This window comes from Lissotriton vulgaris, chromosome 1_2 (genome assembly GCF_964263255.1).
Source record: "Lissotriton vulgaris chromosome 1_2, aLisVul1.2, whole genome shotgun sequence".
NCBI lineage: Eukaryota > Metazoa > Chordata > Amphibia > Caudata > Salamandridae > Lissotriton > Lissotriton vulgaris.
In genome coordinates, this window is record NC_141686.1 from 323,286,078 (window position 1) to 323,307,319 (window position 21,242).

General features: G+C 43.9%; 1 protein-coding gene across 1 annotated transcript in view; it reads right to left on the reverse strand.

Annotated features, from left to right (window-relative positions):
- BTBD18 (BTB domain containing 18) overlaps nt 1-21,242 on the reverse strand; it is a 122,500-nt gene that overhangs the window by 55,240 nt on the left and 46,018 nt on the right. The window contains exon 2 of the mRNA XM_086953791.1: nt 20,783-20,909. Coding sequence (XP_086809917.1) covers nt 20,783-20,891 — 109 coding nt within the window. The 5' untranslated portion in view covers nt 20,892-20,909. The remainder of the gene's footprint in view (nt 1-20,782; nt 20,910-21,242) is intronic.

A 21,242-nucleotide genomic window follows, 5' to 3' on the forward strand; every position in this document is an offset into this window, starting at 1 on the left:
TAATTGTGCCTGGATTTTATTTGCAAAATTACTTGTAGAAGTTGCTTATAATACTGCTTTAAAATGTTTTACTTATGCAAAGAGGAACAGCAAGTGTTGTATCTGAATTTTGTTTTTTAATTTCCAAAGCAAGCTACTTCTTTCCTACACCGTCCTTTTATTGCTTTGACTCTGATGTTCATCTCAGACTCATTGTCAAGACTGCTGGATAGGCCTTGAATTCTACGCTGTGATGGGAGGCAAAGATTATTTCCCTACACTTCTGGTACTAAAACACAGCAATATATAAAAACACTTGCTTAGTGGAATACCCAAAACCACACAGCACAAAGGATCAGATCACAAAACATGGTCCAATCAAGAAGTTCCATCAGGCTCACTATTGCCCCCTTTCAAGAAGCTTCCTCAGACTCCATACTTTCCCCCTGTCAAGGTCCAATCAAGAAGCTCCCTAAGGCTCTAGACTGCCCACTTTCACGGTCCATTTAAGAAGCTCTCAGATGCTCTAAACTGTCCCCTTTCAGGGTTCAATCAAGAAACTCCATAATGAATGAATGTACAACAAATGCCAAAAGGTAGCAAGCCGCTAATAGCAAGATAGTCTCCAGAAGAAGAGAAGGAGGAGAAGCTAACTAATGGCTGATCCTATGTGTCTGTGCAGGACTGAGTCAGTTGCGACAAGCAGCCTGTAGGCAAGCGTCCCACCTGTAGAAAAGCTGGGGCCCTGAGTGGTGCAGCTGAGAAGCAGGGCTTGGAGCTCTCCTTCAGAGAACCAGCCTCGAAGCAAGGAGGGTTGGGGGATGCCTGTAGTGGAGCACCGCAGCAGGGGAAATCCTCCCTAAGACCTGGACCTACCTACAGTCTAGATCTTGAGTAGTGTGGCTGAAGTAATCCCATCCAGGCTCATGTACGGAGCCGGAGCTCTTACAATCTGTGGCGCAGAGGGCTTTGCCCGACTAAAATGCAAGAAAGCGCCTTAGAGAGCTTTCTCAGCATGGAACCTGCACTGGAGAATAAAAATAGCCGAACATCCGGCGGGAGGAAGAGGTGGCCAGCTTGAAAATATGGTAGCCCACAACGCACAGGAAGGGCTAAATAGGCCCACTTGAAATCAGGAGGGCCTATCAGGAGGAGTGGGACCACAGGCAGCAAGCCCAAGCACATCTGTGAAAAAAAGCTGACAAAACAGGGGCCTACCAGTGAAAGCGCACACCGACCCTTGTTTTAGTGACCTCTAAACAACAACCCCTAATGTCAATGCAAATAAATGGTTTTTTTTAAAGGGTGTGTAGACTCGTGCTAGGTCCTACCTGCTGAATCCCAATGCAAACCGCTATGCGTCATATGCAGAGGATATGCTGGGACGCTGGGACGCTCAAGGGCAGCCATGCGCTTTAGAAATTCTTTTTCTTTTTCATAACCATAATATGACTTTTGGGTTTGAATAACGATGAAGTAGTTTCCTGTTATGGTTATTAAAATGCATATTATGGACTTCCTCAGGCATATGCCGCATAGCGGTTTGCATTGGGACTCAGCAGGAAGGACCTAGCATGAGTCTACACACCCTTTAAAAAAAATGTTTATTTCACCACGGCATATTGCTCACAATAGGTTTCTTGTTTTACTCGACAGGACACGGCATACTTTTCTTTTTAGTGGAGGTATGGTATGAGGTTTCGGTTTATCTGGTTTCTCTTCACTTTACATGGGGTCTCAATAATATAACTGGTGGATACTGCTTTGGTGCATTGACACCAGCGACAGATCCTTTATACACTAACTAGTTCCTCTGTTTCTAGTAATGACTTGGGCTTCTTTAACGTCATGCAGATCATAGAGACTAGGCACTTACTGTTTGTTGTACTATGGGACTCTCCTCTATAAATACAACCAGAGACAAGTTTACATAAATGTCAATTGTATTATTTCTTTGTCTACAGAATTCGCCCCTGAGGAAGGGACCCCGGAGTCCCCTAATGCATTAGGCTTTGCATTAACAACACGTCTAATTGTCAATGCAATGTTTACAAAAAATGTTGTATATACATTGATTGTGATGTAAAAGAGTATTATTAGATGGATATTGTGTTGCCATTCTTTGCCATGAAAACATGTATCAGAAATAAATATATGTAATGTTGTGAGTTACACAAACCGTTGATGAATAATAATTCATAAACAATACAAATTTGTTTATTTGTTTTTATGGTTGAACATATCAGTCCAAAGGTCTTTTTGAGTTAGGATAACACACATAATGGTTGGTTCTATAGGTACAGTGTACACTGCATTCAGTATTTCATCCTGTTAGACCCGGAGTTTGATTTTCATGTGAGGTCAACACATTGCAGCAGTGCAGCACCCTTAGTTTAAATTTGAGTGAATTGTATAAAAATAGCGTCATTAGTTTAGAGTGCTCCTCTAACCCCCAGACTTCTTCCCTTGCTCACTTTGCCACTGGATTAAAGCTAGCCTGACTGATGAGGGGTGTTACCCCGAAACCAGTCCCAGGATGCTTGTTTACGGTCAAGGGTAGACCTCGCTTGGCAGTTCGGGCTGGTCTGTTCCCACGAGGCACAGGGTCAAGACTGATTTGCATAAAGCTTCGTCTGAACTGGGGTGGCGAAGTGAGCTAAAGAACGATGACGAATTAAACCCAGATCTGTCACTGGGGGTGAATCTATGTCAGCCTATTCTACCGGGGAGGCAGGAGAGTTGCTGATGACTTATCATGGAAATACTCCTACGAGAGAACTGGAGTAACAGGTAAGAAACTGTTCCTTCTCTCATAGGGGATTTCCATGTATAGTCATAACCACTTGAATAGATTAGCAAGTCCATCCCTACATAATGCGGTGAAGGAGACAGAGGATGAAGGTAGACAGATGTAAGTAAATAGGTTCCTATGGGAAACCTGCCCTACTTCAGCATCTGCCTTAGCATCTGAGTCCAGGCAGTAGTGTTTAGTGAATGTATGAACTGATTTCCAGGTTGCTGCTTTACATATCTCTGGAATGGGTTTGTTGCGGAGCAAAGCCACTGTAGCTGCCTTTCCTCTGGTTGAATGAGCCTTAGGCTTAGCAGCTAGAGATTTGTTAGCTTTTTGATAACAAAGATGCACGTAATAATCTATCAGGAGATGGACAGCTTAGAAGTCGCTATACCTGTATGGAGGGAGCCATAATTTACAAATAATTGGTCAGATCTCCATAGATCTTTAGTTTTATCCAGAAAGAATTTAAGAAACCCGTCTAACATCCAGGGAATGAAGGGATCTCTCAGCTGGAGTAGATGGAGGCGGGTAAAAAGAAGGTAAAGAGATCGTCTGGTTAATATGGAAATCCAAAACCACCTTGGGGAGGAATGTGTCCTCATGACTACTTTGGATGCATGAAATACTGTGAATGGCTCTTGACAGCAAAGTGCCTAGATTTCACTAACCCTGCGGGCAGATGTTATAGCCACAAAGAAAGCTGTCTTCCAAGACAGATGCTGGAGACGGCTTGTGTATGGGTTCAAAAGGTTCCTGCATAAGACTAGAGAGAACCACATTAAGCTCCTGAGGAGAAGGGCGTTTAATGGGAGGAAAAACCTTCAAACTCTTCAAGAAATCTCTGATGAAAGGACTTCTGAAAAAGGACGTTTGTGAAGGGCATTCATGCAGGCAGTAAGAGCTGCCAGGAGAACCTTAATGTAAGAAAATTGTAGGCCAGATTGCGCAAAATGGAGCAAATATGGAAGGATGACATTTTCCTGACAAGAGGTAGGGTCCTCATTCTTCGCTGAACACCATTAACTGAATCGGTTCCATTTATGGGCATAAGCGGAACGTGTGGAAGGTCGCTTTGCTTCCCTGAGGATGTCCATGCAGTCTTGAGGCAAGTTCAAGTGTCCATACTGTACTAGCTCTGGAGCCATTCTGCCAAATTAAAAGAGGAGAGGTTTAGGTGTACCATTTGACCTCTGACCCTTGTTAGTAGATCTGCCTTGCATGGTATGCTGAGATATGGACTGATAGACAGGTGAAGGAGGTCCGTGAACCACCATGGACGTGGCCATTCCAGGGCTATGAATATCATCTTGGCCCGTGCCTGCGAAAGCTTGATGAGGACTGCTGGGATTAGGGGAACCGGTGGAAAGGTGTAGAGAAATCTGCTGGACCAGTTGATCCATAGAGCCTTCCCCAGGTTGGTAGTACCTTGATGCGAAGCTTTGGCATGTGCTGTTTTCTGCAATAGCAGACAAGTTGACGTCCGGAGTACTCCATTTTCTGAAGATATGGTGGACCACATAGTCATTTAAGGCCCACTCATGGTGTTCCTGGCGGAGCGTGCTGAATGAGCCGGCCTGAGCATTTTGAACACCTGGGAGGTGAGCTGCTGTAATCATAATATTTCTGGCCAGAAGCCACATCCAGATTGCCTGGGCTTCCAGAGATAAGGGTCTAGACCTTGAGCCTCCCTGCTTGTTGAGGTAGTACACTGTTGTTGTATTGTCCGTCTGAACAAGCAGGGAGTTGGAGCAGAGAGATGACTGAAAGGCTTTCAGCGCTAGATGAACTGCCCATAGCTCTAGTAGATTGATATGGTATTCTCTGCGTGACCACTTGCCTTGAATTTGAACATGGCCTGCATGGGCTCTCCATCCTAAGAGCTAAACATCTGTGACTATGGTCTGAACAGGTATCTGCTTGTGAAACGGAATGCCTCGTAGATTGGTTGGAGAGCACCCCCATTTCATGAACCGCAGGGCATGCTGAGAAAATCGAATCCTGTCTTCCCAATCTCCTGTTCGCTGGTCCCATTGGTTTTCTAGGTAGGGGCCTCATGTGGAGACGTGCATTCGGTGTCAGAAATATACAGGAGGCCATCGAGCCCAGGAGCGAGGGCACCTTCCTCACAGTTGGCAGAGAGACTGCCATGAGAGCCTGAGCCTTCCGAAGGATCGATAAGCGTCTCTCCACCGAAGGACACACACTTCCATTGAGAGTATCGATGAAGGCTCCCAAATATTGCAGAATATGTACTGAGATCGAGGTTGACTTTGCATGGTTGACGGGAAGGCTCGCCGAAGGAGAAGATCGGAGGTCCAATTGAAGTGAAGTTGAGTCTCCTGAAAAGTGGATGCTTTGATCAGCCAATAGTCTGGATAGGGATAGACAAACACTTTGTGTTTCCTTAGATGGGTAGCAACAGCCATGCATGTTGAGAAAGTCCTGGATGCTCACTTTAGGCCGAAAGTAAGTACTCACTACTGATAGTGGTTGTGCCCCACTGCAAGCCTCAATAACTTGCAATGCTTTCTTGTAATGGGTATGTGAAAGTATGCGTCTGAGGTCGATGCATGGTAGCCAATTCCCTTTGTGTAACTGAGGGTAAATTTGGTGCAATTCTGCTGTTCTGAGGTCGAGAATGGGGCTGAACTCGTTCTTGGCTTTCTTTTTGATGAGAAAGAACCTTGAATATAGCCCTGTGCCTCGTTGAAGAGGAGGTACACGTTCCACTGCCTAGTTGTGCAGGAAAAAACTGTAGTTTCAAGCTTTTTGTATATCTCCAGCATTTAGAATACTTCACCAAGTGAGCGAGATCGCAATAACACAGAGATAGTCGAAAGAATGAGCTTTAACCTCCCTTGTGGTGTATGGCAATACCGTTGCATTAAACCTTTATAAATCCCCAGTACTAAGTGGGATATTGTCTAAAAGACATTGCACAATTGCTCTATGTCTTAACAGCAATAGTATCGCTAGTAAGGTATTATATAATTCCTTTATGCCAAAGCAGTATCAGGACTTAAAGAGAATTGACCAGGACAAGGTAGAATAAAAACTATTAGTACATGAAACACTCCTCCCTATTACTATACACAAAATATGAGGTCTAAGTGATCAAATACGCTCTATGTATCAATATCGTAAATAACAGTCCTAATTAGGAATATGTTAATGAGTTTGCATTATCAGCTGAACACTATTGAGAAATTGATAAAGAAACCAATATCAAAGTAACAAAATAAATATACATAAATCCTGAATATATTGCTAAACAGGTAGATAACATTAGAATTTTTTTTTCAGAGATTGAAACGTAAACTGCATTTAGACGTGAGGTCATCCCCGACTTTTTGATTGTGCCACGAAGATAAAAAACAAGAAGGTCCGTGGCTGCAGTGATTCATGGATTTTAAATAAGGTGAGTCCTATAGGGAAGCATTAAAAGCACACAGAACAGGATTCTACCAATATATATATTAATGAGAATGATCATCTCATTACAGAAATACGGTTTTAAACAAATTTCCCACAAAGAATGGTGGCTCCCCCGAACAGTGTGTAAAGCAGAATTGAATACTGCTGAAGGTAATCAAACGCCTCAATATCTCTACTAAGCTATGTATAGAAGTAGAAAGCTTAAAAATACTTGATAAAACATCGTATTTTCCTTCTTACCCCCACAGACAGCTGACATTTTGCTTAAACAGTTGTACTGAGAACCTACAGCCCCATATAATTGATAAGGGCCCTAAGGCAACAAGACTCCATTGTTTGGGTTCAACAGAAACCTAAACTTTTTTATCTCTAAGGTATGTAGGACCTTGGTTTTGAGTATAACTAGATAATAACGGGAACAATTGGATAACATATCTGACTTGTTTTCTGGGACCAAGGGAGAGGTAACAGATTATCCAAGGGTAGAAAAATGTACTAAATGCAGACTAAACAATATGTGTCCAGGGCAAAGTCCCCAAGTTTTACAGATTTTTATATGTTGAAATAATTTGTGTGCTGGTATTTTATACTGTAATAATGAATGGCTAGTAATTATGTTGTTCTCTTAAAACCTAGAATCTGTCCTGAAGAAGGTGTTGTTATAAGAAAAAACTGAAACGCCGCGTCAACAATGTTTGATTCTTTTTTAAAGATTATGTTTTGTATTTTATGACTGAAGTAGTAAATTCAAATGTTTTTTTCAATGTTTTTAATCAACTGCAGTCACAACAAGTTTTTATGAGAAATTACCAATAAAATTTGTATATGGTTTTTGCTTTCAACCTTTTGAGAACAACTTTATTTACAAAGTGCATGCAAGAATTGTGTATCAAATGTTAAGACTCTATGACTGAAAGAAATTTGGTGCTTCAAAGTATTGACACATAAGTTTGTTATTGTGTAACCTCTTACCTCTAGCTCTTTGTCCTTTAACAATATTAATTCAGATAGGTCCAGTGAAGAGATCCCTAATAACATTTATAGATTGACCCTTCAGTCTAATCTACAGACGTGTTGTTACGGGACTCCACTTGTCTTTCTTCTATTCCCCCTGGTCCCAGACACACCCATATTGGGGGCCTCCTAATTTTTCCTGATCTTGCTCTGGCATGTCACTTTTGAGAAGCTGATAGGATTTGTGGTTCTGTTGTTCCATACCTAATTGGCGGCCCCGATACCACTGAGGGGTTTGAACCCTCTGTGGTGGATAGCAGCATTGAGAGGGTCTAAAAGATTTACGCTGCTCCTTCGGTCTTTCTAAGCCAACAGCTTTCAGCGTCTCCATTTCTGCCTTCATGCTGGCTATTTCTTAATCGGCATGAGTGCCGAAAAGAGTTGTCCCCAAAAACTGGCAATTCAGAATGCACTGTTGTGACTCAGGTTTAAGAGAAGCCAGGCGCAGCCATGAGGGTCGCCAAAGAGCCACGCAGTGGCAATATCCGTGTGCAGCATGAAGAGATGTGTCTACTGCTGTGCTTATCTGTCCGCAGGAAGGCAGGGTCCTGCTCTGGAGGACGGTATTTTTCTGCAGCCTGGATGGAGGTGATTTAATTGAAGAAGGTGTCAGAAAGAGCTCTATAGCGGACGCTAGGAGACCCGAAACAAGAGGCAACAAAAGGTGTGAAGCATGTTTTTGCTATAGAGTCTTAAATATTACAGACAGGATGTGACACTGGGATACTTAACTTTATAGCAACCCGCACCAAGGCCTCTTGAAAGGTAGAGATGTCATCCACCGGTGAAATGCTCGGATAGGGAAGTCCGATAGTATCAGAGATGATCTTCCTGTGCTTGAGGAGGAGGTACCCCTGGTATGTCTCGAACAAGACCTTTCTTCGTGGCGCCGATGATGGGAGTGTCTTGAGTGAGTAGAGGATCATCTTAGTCTGTGAGACTGATGACGCATGTGAGACCTAGACCTTGGTCTTGGTAGTAGGGTGAGTGGAGGTGGTGGCGGAGGAAGCAAAGGAGGAGGTGGAGTTTCTGGTTTGCTAATTTTCTTCATCATTCTTGTGATGCGGATTACTTTGTTCTGTTTCCTTCTATCAATAATTGCAGAGTATGTATTTTATTTACACAAGAATCTTATGCTTCAATAAATATTTCAAATGCCAATTCAAGTATTTCATGTGTCTCCCATTGGACATGCATGAGTTACCGAACAAAAGGGTTCTCAATCTTTTCCCACAATTTCTTTGGGGAGTCAGGGTTGTCATGTTCTGAGGTTGCACGTTCCATTTGTTACCTTGCTTGGTTAGGAGTACAGATGGTGCACTCTGAGCTAGCCAGGACTAAGGCCAACATATCCTTATGGAATGGTTTAACTCTGAGACGACAACAGACTGAAGCATCACAAACGACTGAGCCACCACTGCCTGACCCATTGCCAGTGCTCCTTAGGGTGGACAGATCAGCAGGAAGGGACTCCAAGAACTTAAAGTGCAGGTCAAATGCTTGCATCGGGGATTGCCGAGGATGAGAGTGAGGGTTCTGTACACATCGGACATGCCACTAGACATGCTAAAGGCGCTCCCACACAAGGGCAGCTGGTGGGACTTGGAGGCTTGGATGGAAGGTTGGGAGACAAAGTTGGGCGACCTCTTTTAGGATGCTGAGCTGCTGCCGTTTAAGGAGTTCCGGCAAGAGTTTGGATTGCCTCTTGGACATTTCTTACTACATATAATACTAACAACAGCAGAGTTGTTACTATATGGCCTTGTCAGCAGGCACTATTAAGGCAGTGTCCTGTCTGTATAGAGAGCTCCACACGGATTGACTGAGTCCACTGGAGGCACTATGCCTCCAGTGGGAAGTGGACTTGGACACTCCAATACCAATAAAGGACTGGGACAACATACTAGCTGGGTGCCTAGGGTATCTAGGAATGCACGTTTCAAATTGATAAATTAGTATGTCCTTCACAGGGCTTACCTGACCCCGAACGTATAAGAAGATACTTTTAAATAGAAGCAGCGGCCTACCTGTGATGCAGCGAAGAACGAGCACATATCTTACCCAAAGCGGTGTGAATACTGTGAGGAGGTGCTAAACGTAGTAGGTGAGGACAATGAGCTCCCTTACTCCACTGCCTGTTAGGGTGGTTTCCCCACACAGGAATGACCAAAGTCACTAGCAAATTTCAGGACCTGGCATTTGTACTAGCTAATCACGAAATAACCAGAACTGGAAATCAACGGGGGCCCCGGATCGAGCACCTGGAAAAAACAGAACTTGTGATATGGGCAGGGTGTGAGGGGCGAATACTATTCATAGAAGCTAAAAGAGGGTTGAGAAACACAGAGGTGGCCAGATCCTGGGAATTTCCTACTGCATGACCTGGTGCACCCGGAGTCGGAGATCCAAGAGGGAGTGCGAGGAGACCTGTAACGAGTGCCCTCCTTGACAGAAACACCACCATTAGCAAGTCTACCCATGTAGATTCCCTACGAACTGGAACTAGACAACTATGCTGACCTCACACCTAGTCGCCCTGTAAACACACTCCGCTTGATTGCTTCATATACCATTCCTGTACACTACGTAAAGACTACTTCCCTGTTGACTCACGGGAGGTGAATTACTACTGTTACAGTTACAATCTTAGATGACATTTCAGATTATTCTGACAACATAGTAAGACAGCAGCTCTGTAGCGGAATGAGATGGACGCGATGTTGAAGCATGCAACAAGGTGTAAGCCTGGTGGGTGAGGGTTTTACAAGAAAACGTGTTTTTCTCTAGTGGAGGGTTAGTCTCTTTGGCATAGCTGGGTTCCTTTTTTGGTGTACATTTGATTTGGAGGAAAAACTCAGTATATCCTCTCACCCCCTTCCCTCTCTGATGCATATATAGGAATTAAAACAGACTCCAAAATTATTAAAAAGATTCCAGTAACTTTACACACAAACGAGTATACTGCTACATTTGGGACGATTATGTCATGTCAGGGAGAAACCCGGGATACAAAACTGACACGGACGGCTCAGACACAGGATCCAACAGCTCAGATTCAAGTACTGGAACGACTGAGAATCGCACGGGCAGAAGGAACTATAGAAGGACCGCTTGCCAGTGATATGGACAAGGGAGGGGGTGGGCCCTGTACAATGGCCCCGGCATACCCCATGCCATACTACTATGGCCCACCTCCTCCACCAATGCACCAACAGCCACCAGAATACTGGGGACCACCATAAGGCCATTACCCGAATTACACACACAACCAGCAGAGGTCTTTTTTAAGTCAAGGCCATGGACGCCCGAGGAGCAGGATGACGAAGCAACCCCAAGTCCGATAGACCTTACACTAGAACAGGCCAGAATGACCACCAGTATTATGACAGGCAGGACTGAGCCACTGACCAGCCTACTGGTGAGTCTCACTGATAAAACCCTCTCAGTATACAGAACCAGACAAAATCGCTCTTTACACAAACGATGTCCTCATCTATTTAGCGGATCCCGCGAGGTCGGGTCCTCACGGCCTCCAGATTCTCCAGTCCTTTGAGCGGGCCTACGGCTCAACCCCGATAAATCGGTCCTGGTCCCCCTTCCCATGTCCAGAGAATGTTTAGATTGGCAGTCCACCATACCGCTCTGCCGCTAATCATTTAAGTATGTAGGGATATGGGTGACTTTACTCCCTGAACTCAGGTGGGCTCTTAATGTTACTACCCTAGTGAAAAGGGCTAAGGCGGACCTTCTGAAATGGCAAACATTGCCTCTGAACCCCATGGGGAGATTCGCACTTTTCAAAATTATGATTCTCCCCAGATTCCTCTACATGCTTCAGAATACCCCCACCCAACTTCCCGAGGACCTGGCTCCGGGAGCTTGACAGTAAGTTCCTCTGGGAGAAGGGGAGGGCCCGCTTGGCTCTGAGTGTCTGCAGGACCCCTTCGTTTGATGGGGTCCTGGGGATGACCCATTTATATTTATACCACCTGTCTGCTATCTTTGCACGATTGGTTTAATGGGGGCTGGTCCGATCCGGCATATTGGCTGGGGCTCAGTGAGCTGGGATTGTCCAATGTCCAGTCGATGCAGTATGGGGAGCCTATTTCGTCCCTTCTGCCAGAGGTGACGCGTTCTGTGCTACTAAGGTGGTCTCTGATTTCCACATTAACCAGTCAGTCACTCTTCCCGCTTTTTTTTGCTAATCCGGACACTCCAGTTAAGAGAGCTCTGCACTCTTTAGATCTAAAACGAGTGTTGAAGTTTTACCTTGATAAAACAAAGAGTGTACAAAAGTCTGACCAACTGTTTGTGAATTATGGTCCGTTGAATACAGGTTTTCCTGCCTCTAGATGGATAGTGTCATGCATTTTGTTATCTTATCAGTTGGCACAAAAGCAGCACCCAGGCAAGCCAAGAGCACATTCTACAAGATGCAAAGCTGCTACAATGGCAATGCTTAAGAATGTACCAATTCATGACATTTGTAAGGCAGCCACATGGCGTTCGGTTCATACCTTCACACGCCATTACTGCCTTGATTCTGACACTCAGGCAGATGCTCAGTTTGGTCAAGCATCCCTGAGAAATTTGTTTGGGTAATATCTGGATGTAAAATGTTTTAGTTGGCAGGTATTCGCCCGCAGGGTATGGGGATGGGCTTGCTACTCTATTTAGTGCTCATGACTATTGATGAGTATCCCCTGGAAGAGAAGGATAAGTTACTTACCTGTAATCCTAGTTCTCTTCCAGGGGTATACTCATCAAAATCATAAGCAACCCTCCCTCCTCCCCGGACGAATACCAAGCCAGTATATGTACCTGTTACCCATGCTGTGATTACACTGTTATACGCCGTCCAAAAGAACTGACCTAACTGTCACCTGTGGTGCATGATGGGAGCCTGGGTGTTCCTGGAGGTCTTAAAGGCACGGCGCCAATTTTCCTATTGTTTTCTATGCAGCCTGTCTAGGCTAAACCTGCCTCTATGATCCTGCCTGTTTTTACCTTTAAAATTAAAGGTTGTGTGTTTCTAAGAAACTCAGGGCAGTTTTTTTTTACATATATCATATATGGTGACGTATATGTCTTTATTTGGTCAAATGTAAAAGTTTTACATGCAATAATGGCAGTTTTGAAGCCCAATAGAGTGTTTTTCAGGCTGCATATGTATGTGTATATGCATATTATCTCTATATATATGGGTAATTATGTATTATATATATATATATATATATATATATATATATATATATATATATATATATATATATATATATATATATATGTATATATATATATGTATATATATATCAAAAACAAGGCAAGGACGCGGCACTCTTCTTGTCACGGTAGATTTATTTAGGTCTTCAGCAAAACTCCTACGCGTTTCGAACAAACGTTCTTGGTCACGGCAGTGTTCTACAAATGTCCTTTTTCTCTTTCCACATTATATACATGCTCACTACACATTTTCAGTGAGGGATTGTGGGCCTTGTAGTTTTTTGCAATCAATGTATGTTAAATAACAATCTTTAACATTATTCTTACATTTGAAGGTCATAGTGTGGGTGGCATTTTCTAAACTTATCGTGGAATGTATTTACAGAATGAAATATGCATTCATATACAAAACCGATTCCTATTGTCCATTTGTGCTTATGGTTGCGCACCCCTATCAGGACTTTTAACAGTTTTATGTTTTTCTGTTGTCATTTGCAAAGAATATATACATATATATATATATATATATATATATATATATATATATATATATATATATATATATATATATATATATATATATATATATGTATATATGTAGATATATGCATATTATTGGCTATTGCTCTGGGATCCCGCACGTGGGCGGGACTATTCAGTGCTTATGACTATTGATGAGTATCCCCTGGAAGAGAACTAAAGAATTTCACGAATTGTAAAACACAAAGAGTGGTGTACCTGACAACGTGTCCCTGTAACCTACACTATATAGGGACGCCAATCTGAAAGATTGAAATCAGAATCTGCAGACGTCACAGCAATTTCGGATGTGGCCGCGTAAGAACAAAGATGTCAACAGGCTATATAGAAAAGAAGCATTCAGCTCATAATTATCAATGGTTCACTGCTGAGCACATAGATGACACAATGAACTCACAACCAAGATTATTTGAAATGGAAGAACGCTGGGTTTTCAAACTCAAAACACATATAGATGACCTAAATGATAATATCTCTGGAGCCAATTCAACAAATAAAACAGATTTGGCAATATACAACTATGCTTCCTGCCTAGGAAGAATACTCACTTTGCCTGCAGCGATATGTTTGTCATATACCTAAAAATAATTGATACTGAGCAGTACCAGGGTGTTTTGAATCTGAACCGGCATTCAAACTCTGTTTTCCTCTTTTATTTCTTCTTGTATCACCTGTAAACACCATTACAATGACTTTCCCTCAAACATCCTTATCCCAGAATAACATGCAGCTCTATGGCTAAAGACACGGCTAGGTGTTTAAGATTGGGCCCCTCGGACCATAATCTAATACCTCAATGGAAGCAGGTACATGTTCCATTCAGGACCGCCATTTTGTTTATCCATGCACGGTCTAATCTCTCCTGAGAGAGCAAGGACGCTTTGTCCAGGAGTTCTAAACAGGATTTAACATGCCGTCCTACACAGCGGTAATATGTGGTCCCCAGCGGCTTCACCTAACAGGTAACAGAGCCGAGGCGAAGCCTTGATGTCAGTGTGACTACAGGCTACCCTCTCTGCTGGAGGAACCATGATGCGATATCTAAGAATTTTAGATGTATGAGATGCGTTTCATTCTATTACAAGGGTGTAGCTTTGATAGTATACTCTAGGACCACAGGTTACTTTCAGATAATTTTATTTGGACTACAACAGATGTGCCCATTTACAATATAATTTTAAGTCACATTTTTACTTACTTGGAGGTGCTCACTATGATAACATTGGATATACTGAATGTAAAGGAGCATGCATACAGCCAAACAAACACATGGCTGCAAAGTCTAATTCTCCATTTATATCTCCACAGACATGCAGACAGTGATTGCCAGATAGGTGGTAAATGAATATACACCTTTTCATTAGCATGCAAAAGGTGTGCGTCCAGAGTGAAACAGAAGTGGTGGTACCACAGACTTCATTTTCCCTAGGTCCTGATGAAAAGCCCATAGGGGTACGGCTTGATACATGTAGGAAATCAGGTAAATGGCACCCTCCTTTCCTAATCCCCCCCCTTTAAACCATACTGACTAGAGGCCAGAATAAATAGGATACACCTACTAGCCAGGTTTTTTTAAGATCCGCTCCAGCACCAATTCCCCCTTCCTATTTTTAACACCATCTCCTTAATCATTGTATAGTCACCTAAGTGCTCTTGCGTAGTCCGTAGGTCGTAGCACGCCCTGCTCCGTAGGAAAACGGGATGGACCAGATGCTGAAGGATACCACCAAGGGGTAACCCTGGTGGGTGAGGATTTTACAAGAAAACTCGTTTTTCAGCAGTGGAGGGTTAGTCTCTTTGGCATAGCTGGGAGAGAGAATTAGGCAAAGAAATCTCACAAAAAAACTGGAAGCAACACTATGACAGAGAGTGAATTGCTTCTAAGCGCGTGAAGGTAAGGTCAGAGCATTATAAGATCCTTACATATTGGTACCACATACCAGTGAAGATTATCAAGTCAAAATAGCATCTACAGAAATATTGTCATACATAAATATTGTGTTCTAAATATCCATTATAAAAATAGAGTTCCACTGGGTATAGAGTTTCTATTAGCAGGCAAACTTGTATGTCAGATGATATTCTGACAACAATATTCTGGTAACACAAACTCTATGGACTAGGACACTCTTCTTTCACAACATTACCTCAAGCCTTCCCACAGCTCGAGGCTACTGCACATGGAGTCTGTCGGTGGTTGGGGCTGGTGAGGATGGGAGTGGAAGAATGCATTTCTCTATTCTCATAAAAGGCATCACAGGAGCAGGACACCCACTAAGTAGGCTTGAGGTAGATAGGTAATGGAAGGCACCAAACTCCCAGAGGCCTAAACAAAACATCTAATACCAGCAAGAATGCTTCCGAGAGACTGCCCCATCACTTCATACGGCTAACAAAGAACGAACATGGTGCATACAATGAACATGATGGATCTCTCCGCACTGCTCTATCTGTGCTTTCACCACTCAGCTTTGGCACAGAAGGGCTGGAGTATAAAGCAATAACCAAAGAACTAGACACAAACAGGGACAGGGCCCATATGAAGCTGGATTTCAAACTAACCTACTTGATCACATTCGCACCAGACTACTCTTTGAATTCTGAGCCCGCCTTTTCTCCCGGATTACCACTGTTGTCCCTTACTTCTAATGTGCGTTCCTTTTTGGCACCCCCATCTCATAAGCCTGCCCCGTGGTCTCTGTGTGCCTACAACAGCAATTCACTAGCCAAACATTCCCTCTGCTTAGAGGAGTTACAACCTGCATGCCATCAGAATCTTCCCCACCACACCAGCAAAACTCTTGCCACAATTCACTACCTGAGGTGACTCTTCCACAACTCTTCTCACCAGCCTTAATTCCTATTCTCCGAAACGGCCGCTGATATTCCTATACTCTAGAAACCATCAGTTTACGCTTCTTTCCCATCTCAGTGCTATTGTGTCCACCTTCTTCAAATCTTCCCCAAGACTCTTGAAAGAATTTCTGTAAACCAATTCACCAAAAACGTTACTGCTTACACAGCCTCTAGAGTCAGGGTTGTGTAAAGAGCACCGCAGCAACACCTTTCCTCTTTCTTTATCCTAAATTATCCTACCTGTATCGTTAATAGCATGGACCACAATATTTCCTTACTCGCCACCTACAATCTAACCCTCTGCAGCCGGGCCATGAAATATGTTGTCCACCAAAACTGCCCTTGTACACAACTTCATCTGCACCACAGCACATCACGACTGCCTTATCCCAATCCTCTCTGCGGCCTTCAGTAATGTGGACTCCAGTGTGTTTGGCATCTCCGGCTTTATACTATTGTGGCACTCCTCTTTCCACACAAACCTCCTGCATGGTGCTCTCTTACCTCTGTCAATGTCCACCTGGCAGGGGTCTCCAAAGGCGCCGTTCTTGTACCCTCTGCTTTTCATTGCAACGTGATGCCCATAGACTCAGGAATAAACTTACTCCTGAATCCTTCCGCTAAGTTTTCCGCCCTAAGCCATCAAATGATAATCCTGAGGTCTCTGAAGCGCTGAACTCCTTCAACTCTGCCGTAACGGCTGCGCTGGATGCAACCGTCACCTTCAAAAATCTCGTTTCCACACACCTCCGATCCTCAGGCCTGTGGTTCACGTCAGAACTAAAACTAGAAAAAACGAAGTGCAAGAACCTAGAGAGGCGTTGGTGCAGGAGGAAAGAGCCTCAAGACAAAGATCAGTATAAACTAGACTGTCTTGCTACCACCATAATATCAAAAACGCTAGGCGGAACTTTATCATCAACCAAAGCGAACTAGCTGTAACATAGTACATGATTTTATCTCCCCACAAGCGTGCATTCATTCTCCCTTGGAATCCCAGGACCTCTGTGACCCATTGGGCAATTTTTTTCAGGAGAAAATTCCCCACATTTACTCAAAATTCCTTACTGCTCCCTTGCAGGACACAGATCACCATCCCTAAAGAAGAGCAGTCAAAAGCAACCCTCCATGCATCAGACATTTTCCAGATAATCATTTTAAAGGAAATTGAAAGTTTCCTGGTTTCAGCTAAGTCTGGGGCCCCCGGGATTCCTGCCTTCCATAATGTCCCTGCTAGCTACCTGCTGCGCTCCAGTGATCCAAGAGATCTTTAATTGCTTAATTGAAACAGGCATCATTACGCCAGAGCGGAAGGCAGCATGCCCACGGCCCATATTAAAAAAAGGAACGTTGGACCAAAAATCTCTGGCCAATTATTGCCCAATATCCTTGTTACCTCTACTGGGCAAACAGCTCGAAGGCCTAATAAACAAACAGCTGGGATCCTATCTTGAACTCAATCATATCCTCGATCGCTCACAATCTGGCTTTCAACCAGGGTACAGCACAGAGACAGCGCTTCTGGCCGTGGCCGATTCTTTGAGACTGGGGGTGGATGCAGGGAAGCCAGTGATACTGGTACTATTAGACCACTCTTCAGCCTTTGACACCATCTCCCCGCCTAGGCTTTTGGAAAGGCTGCAAGCAATCAGTATATAGGGTCTGAAACTCAAGTGGCTTCAGCATTTCCTGACAGGCAGACAGCAAACTGTCATTCTGGGCCCGTACTCCTCGCGTAAAATGACCTCAGACAAGGGTGTCCTGCAGGGCTCATGTCTGAGCCTCACCTTGTTCAATATCGATATGGCGCCGTTAGCAAAGATTGCAGAGCACTTCGGCTTTGAGATTATATCATACGCCGATGACACCCAGCTGATGTTTACTCTAGGTCAATACCTGATAACAACAAAAAACGTTTCGCATCAGGCATGTTAGCAATCTCCAATTGGATGACCGAGAACTGCCTCCAGCTAAATGCAGAAAAGACTGATATGATGCTGCTTGGCAAAGCCCCCTCCATCTGGTCAGATGAGTGGTGGCCTCACCAATTGGGTGCCACTCCTGTGCCCAAACAAACAGTAAAGAACTTGGGGATAAAACTGGACCCAGCATGAACAATGAAAAAGTAGATTGCTGCAACTACGAGCTTATGCTACTACAATCTGCGCCTTTTGCGCAGAATTTTCCCCTTCCTCCCTACCACGGCCCATAGAACGTTGGTCCAGGCCATGGTGAAAAGCAGCCTGGACTAGGGAAATGCTCTTCTGACAGAGGCCAGCGAATCACTGCTCTCCAAGCGCCAGGTGGTGCAAAACACTGGATCCAGGCTGATTTTGAACCACCCTTCTGGAACTTCCTCAGCTCCCTTGCTGAAGGAATTACACTGGTTGCCAGTGAAGAAGTGCTCCTACTTTAAGATCTGTTGCCTAACGTACAACGCATTAAAAGGCAAAGGCCCGTTATATCTCTGGAAAAAAATAACAGCTTATTCCCCTAGTCGCAATCGTAGATCTGGAGACAAAGCCTTACTGTACGTCCCCCGCATCCGCCAAAAACGCCCACTGGGGGAAAAGGCCTTTTCCTATCTTGCCCCAAGGTACTGGAATAATCTCCCCTTGAACTTGCGATCCACTGGCAACTATTGTAAATTTAGGAAACTACTCAAAGCCTACCTATTCTGAACCATCGGGTACGTTTCCTACTCTGATCTGCATCAGCGCCAAGATGCCCCTGGGTGAGTTGTGCGATTTAGCAAATAGTTTTAACATAACATAACCTTGCAGACTATGCTACCAGGACACCTCATCACTTCATTCGGCTTCTATCTCCCATGTTCTGATGGATGACACTTCATGCTTCTCGTTCCCCTAACTCCCCCTGTTCCTTCAGATTGCTATCCAACAGCAGAAGGCTCTGAGCTGCGGCTAAAACTGATTATCTCGGACCTGGTGCACCCAGACCAATCCGATTTTATACCACACCGGAACATGGTGTTAAACTTACGCGGAGTACATGGAGTCCTAGGTAGGGTGGACACGATTCTGGAACCGGCTGTCCTTGTTTCCTTGGATGCCACCATGGCATTCGATACTATTTAATGGCCTTAACTCATAGCTGTCCTCCGAAAACTGAGGTTCGGCCAGGAATTTATTCCGTGGGTTCAGTACTGCCTCTAAGTGTCATGCATGTGTTGATACTAAGCTGATTTGCTGATTGCCTATATGCTGATGTTTGTTAATAAACAGATTTATATAAAAAAAAAGAGAAAAAAGCATATAAAGGCCAAATTCTTCAGATTAACTGTGCTACTGTCAAGAAGATGCATAGCCATACACTGGGCTAACCCTAGGGCACCTACAACTAACGCCAGGGGGGCGGACGTTATAGAGTGGACAATAGCAAAAAGACACACATGTGAATAGTGCGACGTGATGACAAACTCATAGACAATTTGAAACATGGGTCAGTATGATACAGGTAATTTAGTCCCATCGGAGACCAGACACTCTTGAACTGCTCTACGACACTCAAGGGACCTAGACAAAAACCTAGAATCATACATGACCAAACTCACAAACATAATCAAGGAGTAGGTGTGGAGAGGGGGTATCGGGGCATGAGCCAATGTGGGGTATGGGTAGCTGATATAACACAAATCCAATGGCGAGACGGAGGGAGTGGAGGGGTTTGGAGGGGCAGCGGAACCCAGGGGGAACGTAGATATAGTACGTCTGATCAAGTTATTGATATTGTATAGTTACGTAACAATGACTCAATATAGGAGGAAACACTCACAGGAGGGTGAAGTTGGCATCACAGATACTATTATGTATGAGTGACCAGAAAGATTTTAAGGATCCTGTGAATTGATATAAGCTGATGATTTTCTCCTGTGTTGATTATATTTTTCAAAAATCCAATAAAAATACTTTTAAAAAAAAGAAAAAGAAAATGTTGCTCCAATCCAAAAACATCAAGCCACAAAAAGCAAGTGCATTTGTGCAAATATCAGGACTTTCGCTCAAGAACAGTCCGGGTCTTGAGATTGACATCACTACAGCCACTGCTCTCCCAAGCATCTACCAGCGGAACCTTCTCCACCATACATCCTGTGATGGATAAAGTTCAGCCATCGGATTCTCCTTCACATTTAGCATTTCCCCCAAAAAGTGGAGGCTTTTCAGTCACTATCGAAATCTAAATAAGGACCTTGTGATTTTCCTGTTTTGTGAGCAACTAGTACCTAATCATTTTGGTGTAGCATGGTTTTCAAGAGTGTGCAACATTCCTGCTAGAAACACTCAAGAAATTAAAATAGACTGATGTATATACTGATGGTATGTATACTCCATCGCAAGGGCAACAAAATGGATCCAATGTGAAGGTCCGCCCACTCGATTTAAATGCAAGCGGCCCTTCAGTTTGTCCCCGGTACAGACTACTTAGTTTCCGCTGTGGCCAAACTTCCTGAATGACCCTGCCGAGTAAGGGCCGTCTGAGAAATAATGGTTACATGTGCGCTTGCCCTTTTTGGATGGGTGGACATGAAGTCATTTTTTACTGGTCCTTACAGTAAGGAACAGTAACATTGGTATAATAGTCCCTCTACTATGGGAGGAGATTCCCATTCTAGAGGGAGCATTATATTTTTCCTTTAAAAAGAAAAACTGATTACTCTGCTTCAGGGCTGCGTCCCCCTAAAGCACAGAGTAATATGCAATGCAAGGAATCGCTGTCGCGGTGGCATTTACTCTGTCCCTATGGCGAAAGGGCAGGTCGCCCGTCGTGAATTAATTCGGGCTCTAAGGCACAAACAAACATTTCTCTGTGCAGCATAATCACCTACAACAATGCCTGTGCCCATTCCCGAGATTTCAAGGTCAAGCCCAACCCGTACCCCTGCCCCACATCACCCAATTCTTCGATTAGGGTCCTCACCTTCTGCCTGGAGGAAGACATCACAGAAAAGCCCCGCTTTCTGTTGGAGATGGAGCTGAATGAATGTGGCACGAAGCAGGCGTGGGCTTCTGTAAGTGATGTTTGACATGTCGGCCACGTCAATCTCCTGCAAGAGAAAGGAGCATAGGAAACTCACACACTGCAGAGAGACACCGGATTCTGAATCTCAGGCTGCCGCCATAGACTCCACAAACTGTCCTCAATTACATGATAATTTCCTCCCTTTGCAAATATTTTGTCTTTTGCACACAACTGATCTATGCTTGAAGACGTTCAATCCTTGGACTTTCTTAGCGCTGGTATTTTGGAAAGTGACAGGGTAGTCTGGTATTGCCATCAAATGTATTTCCAAGTTGGACCCAGCACCTTCCTATAGGCAAATAATGCAGCCCTGTCAGCATGCTCTAAAACAGTTCAATGACATGTTTGCTATGGTTTG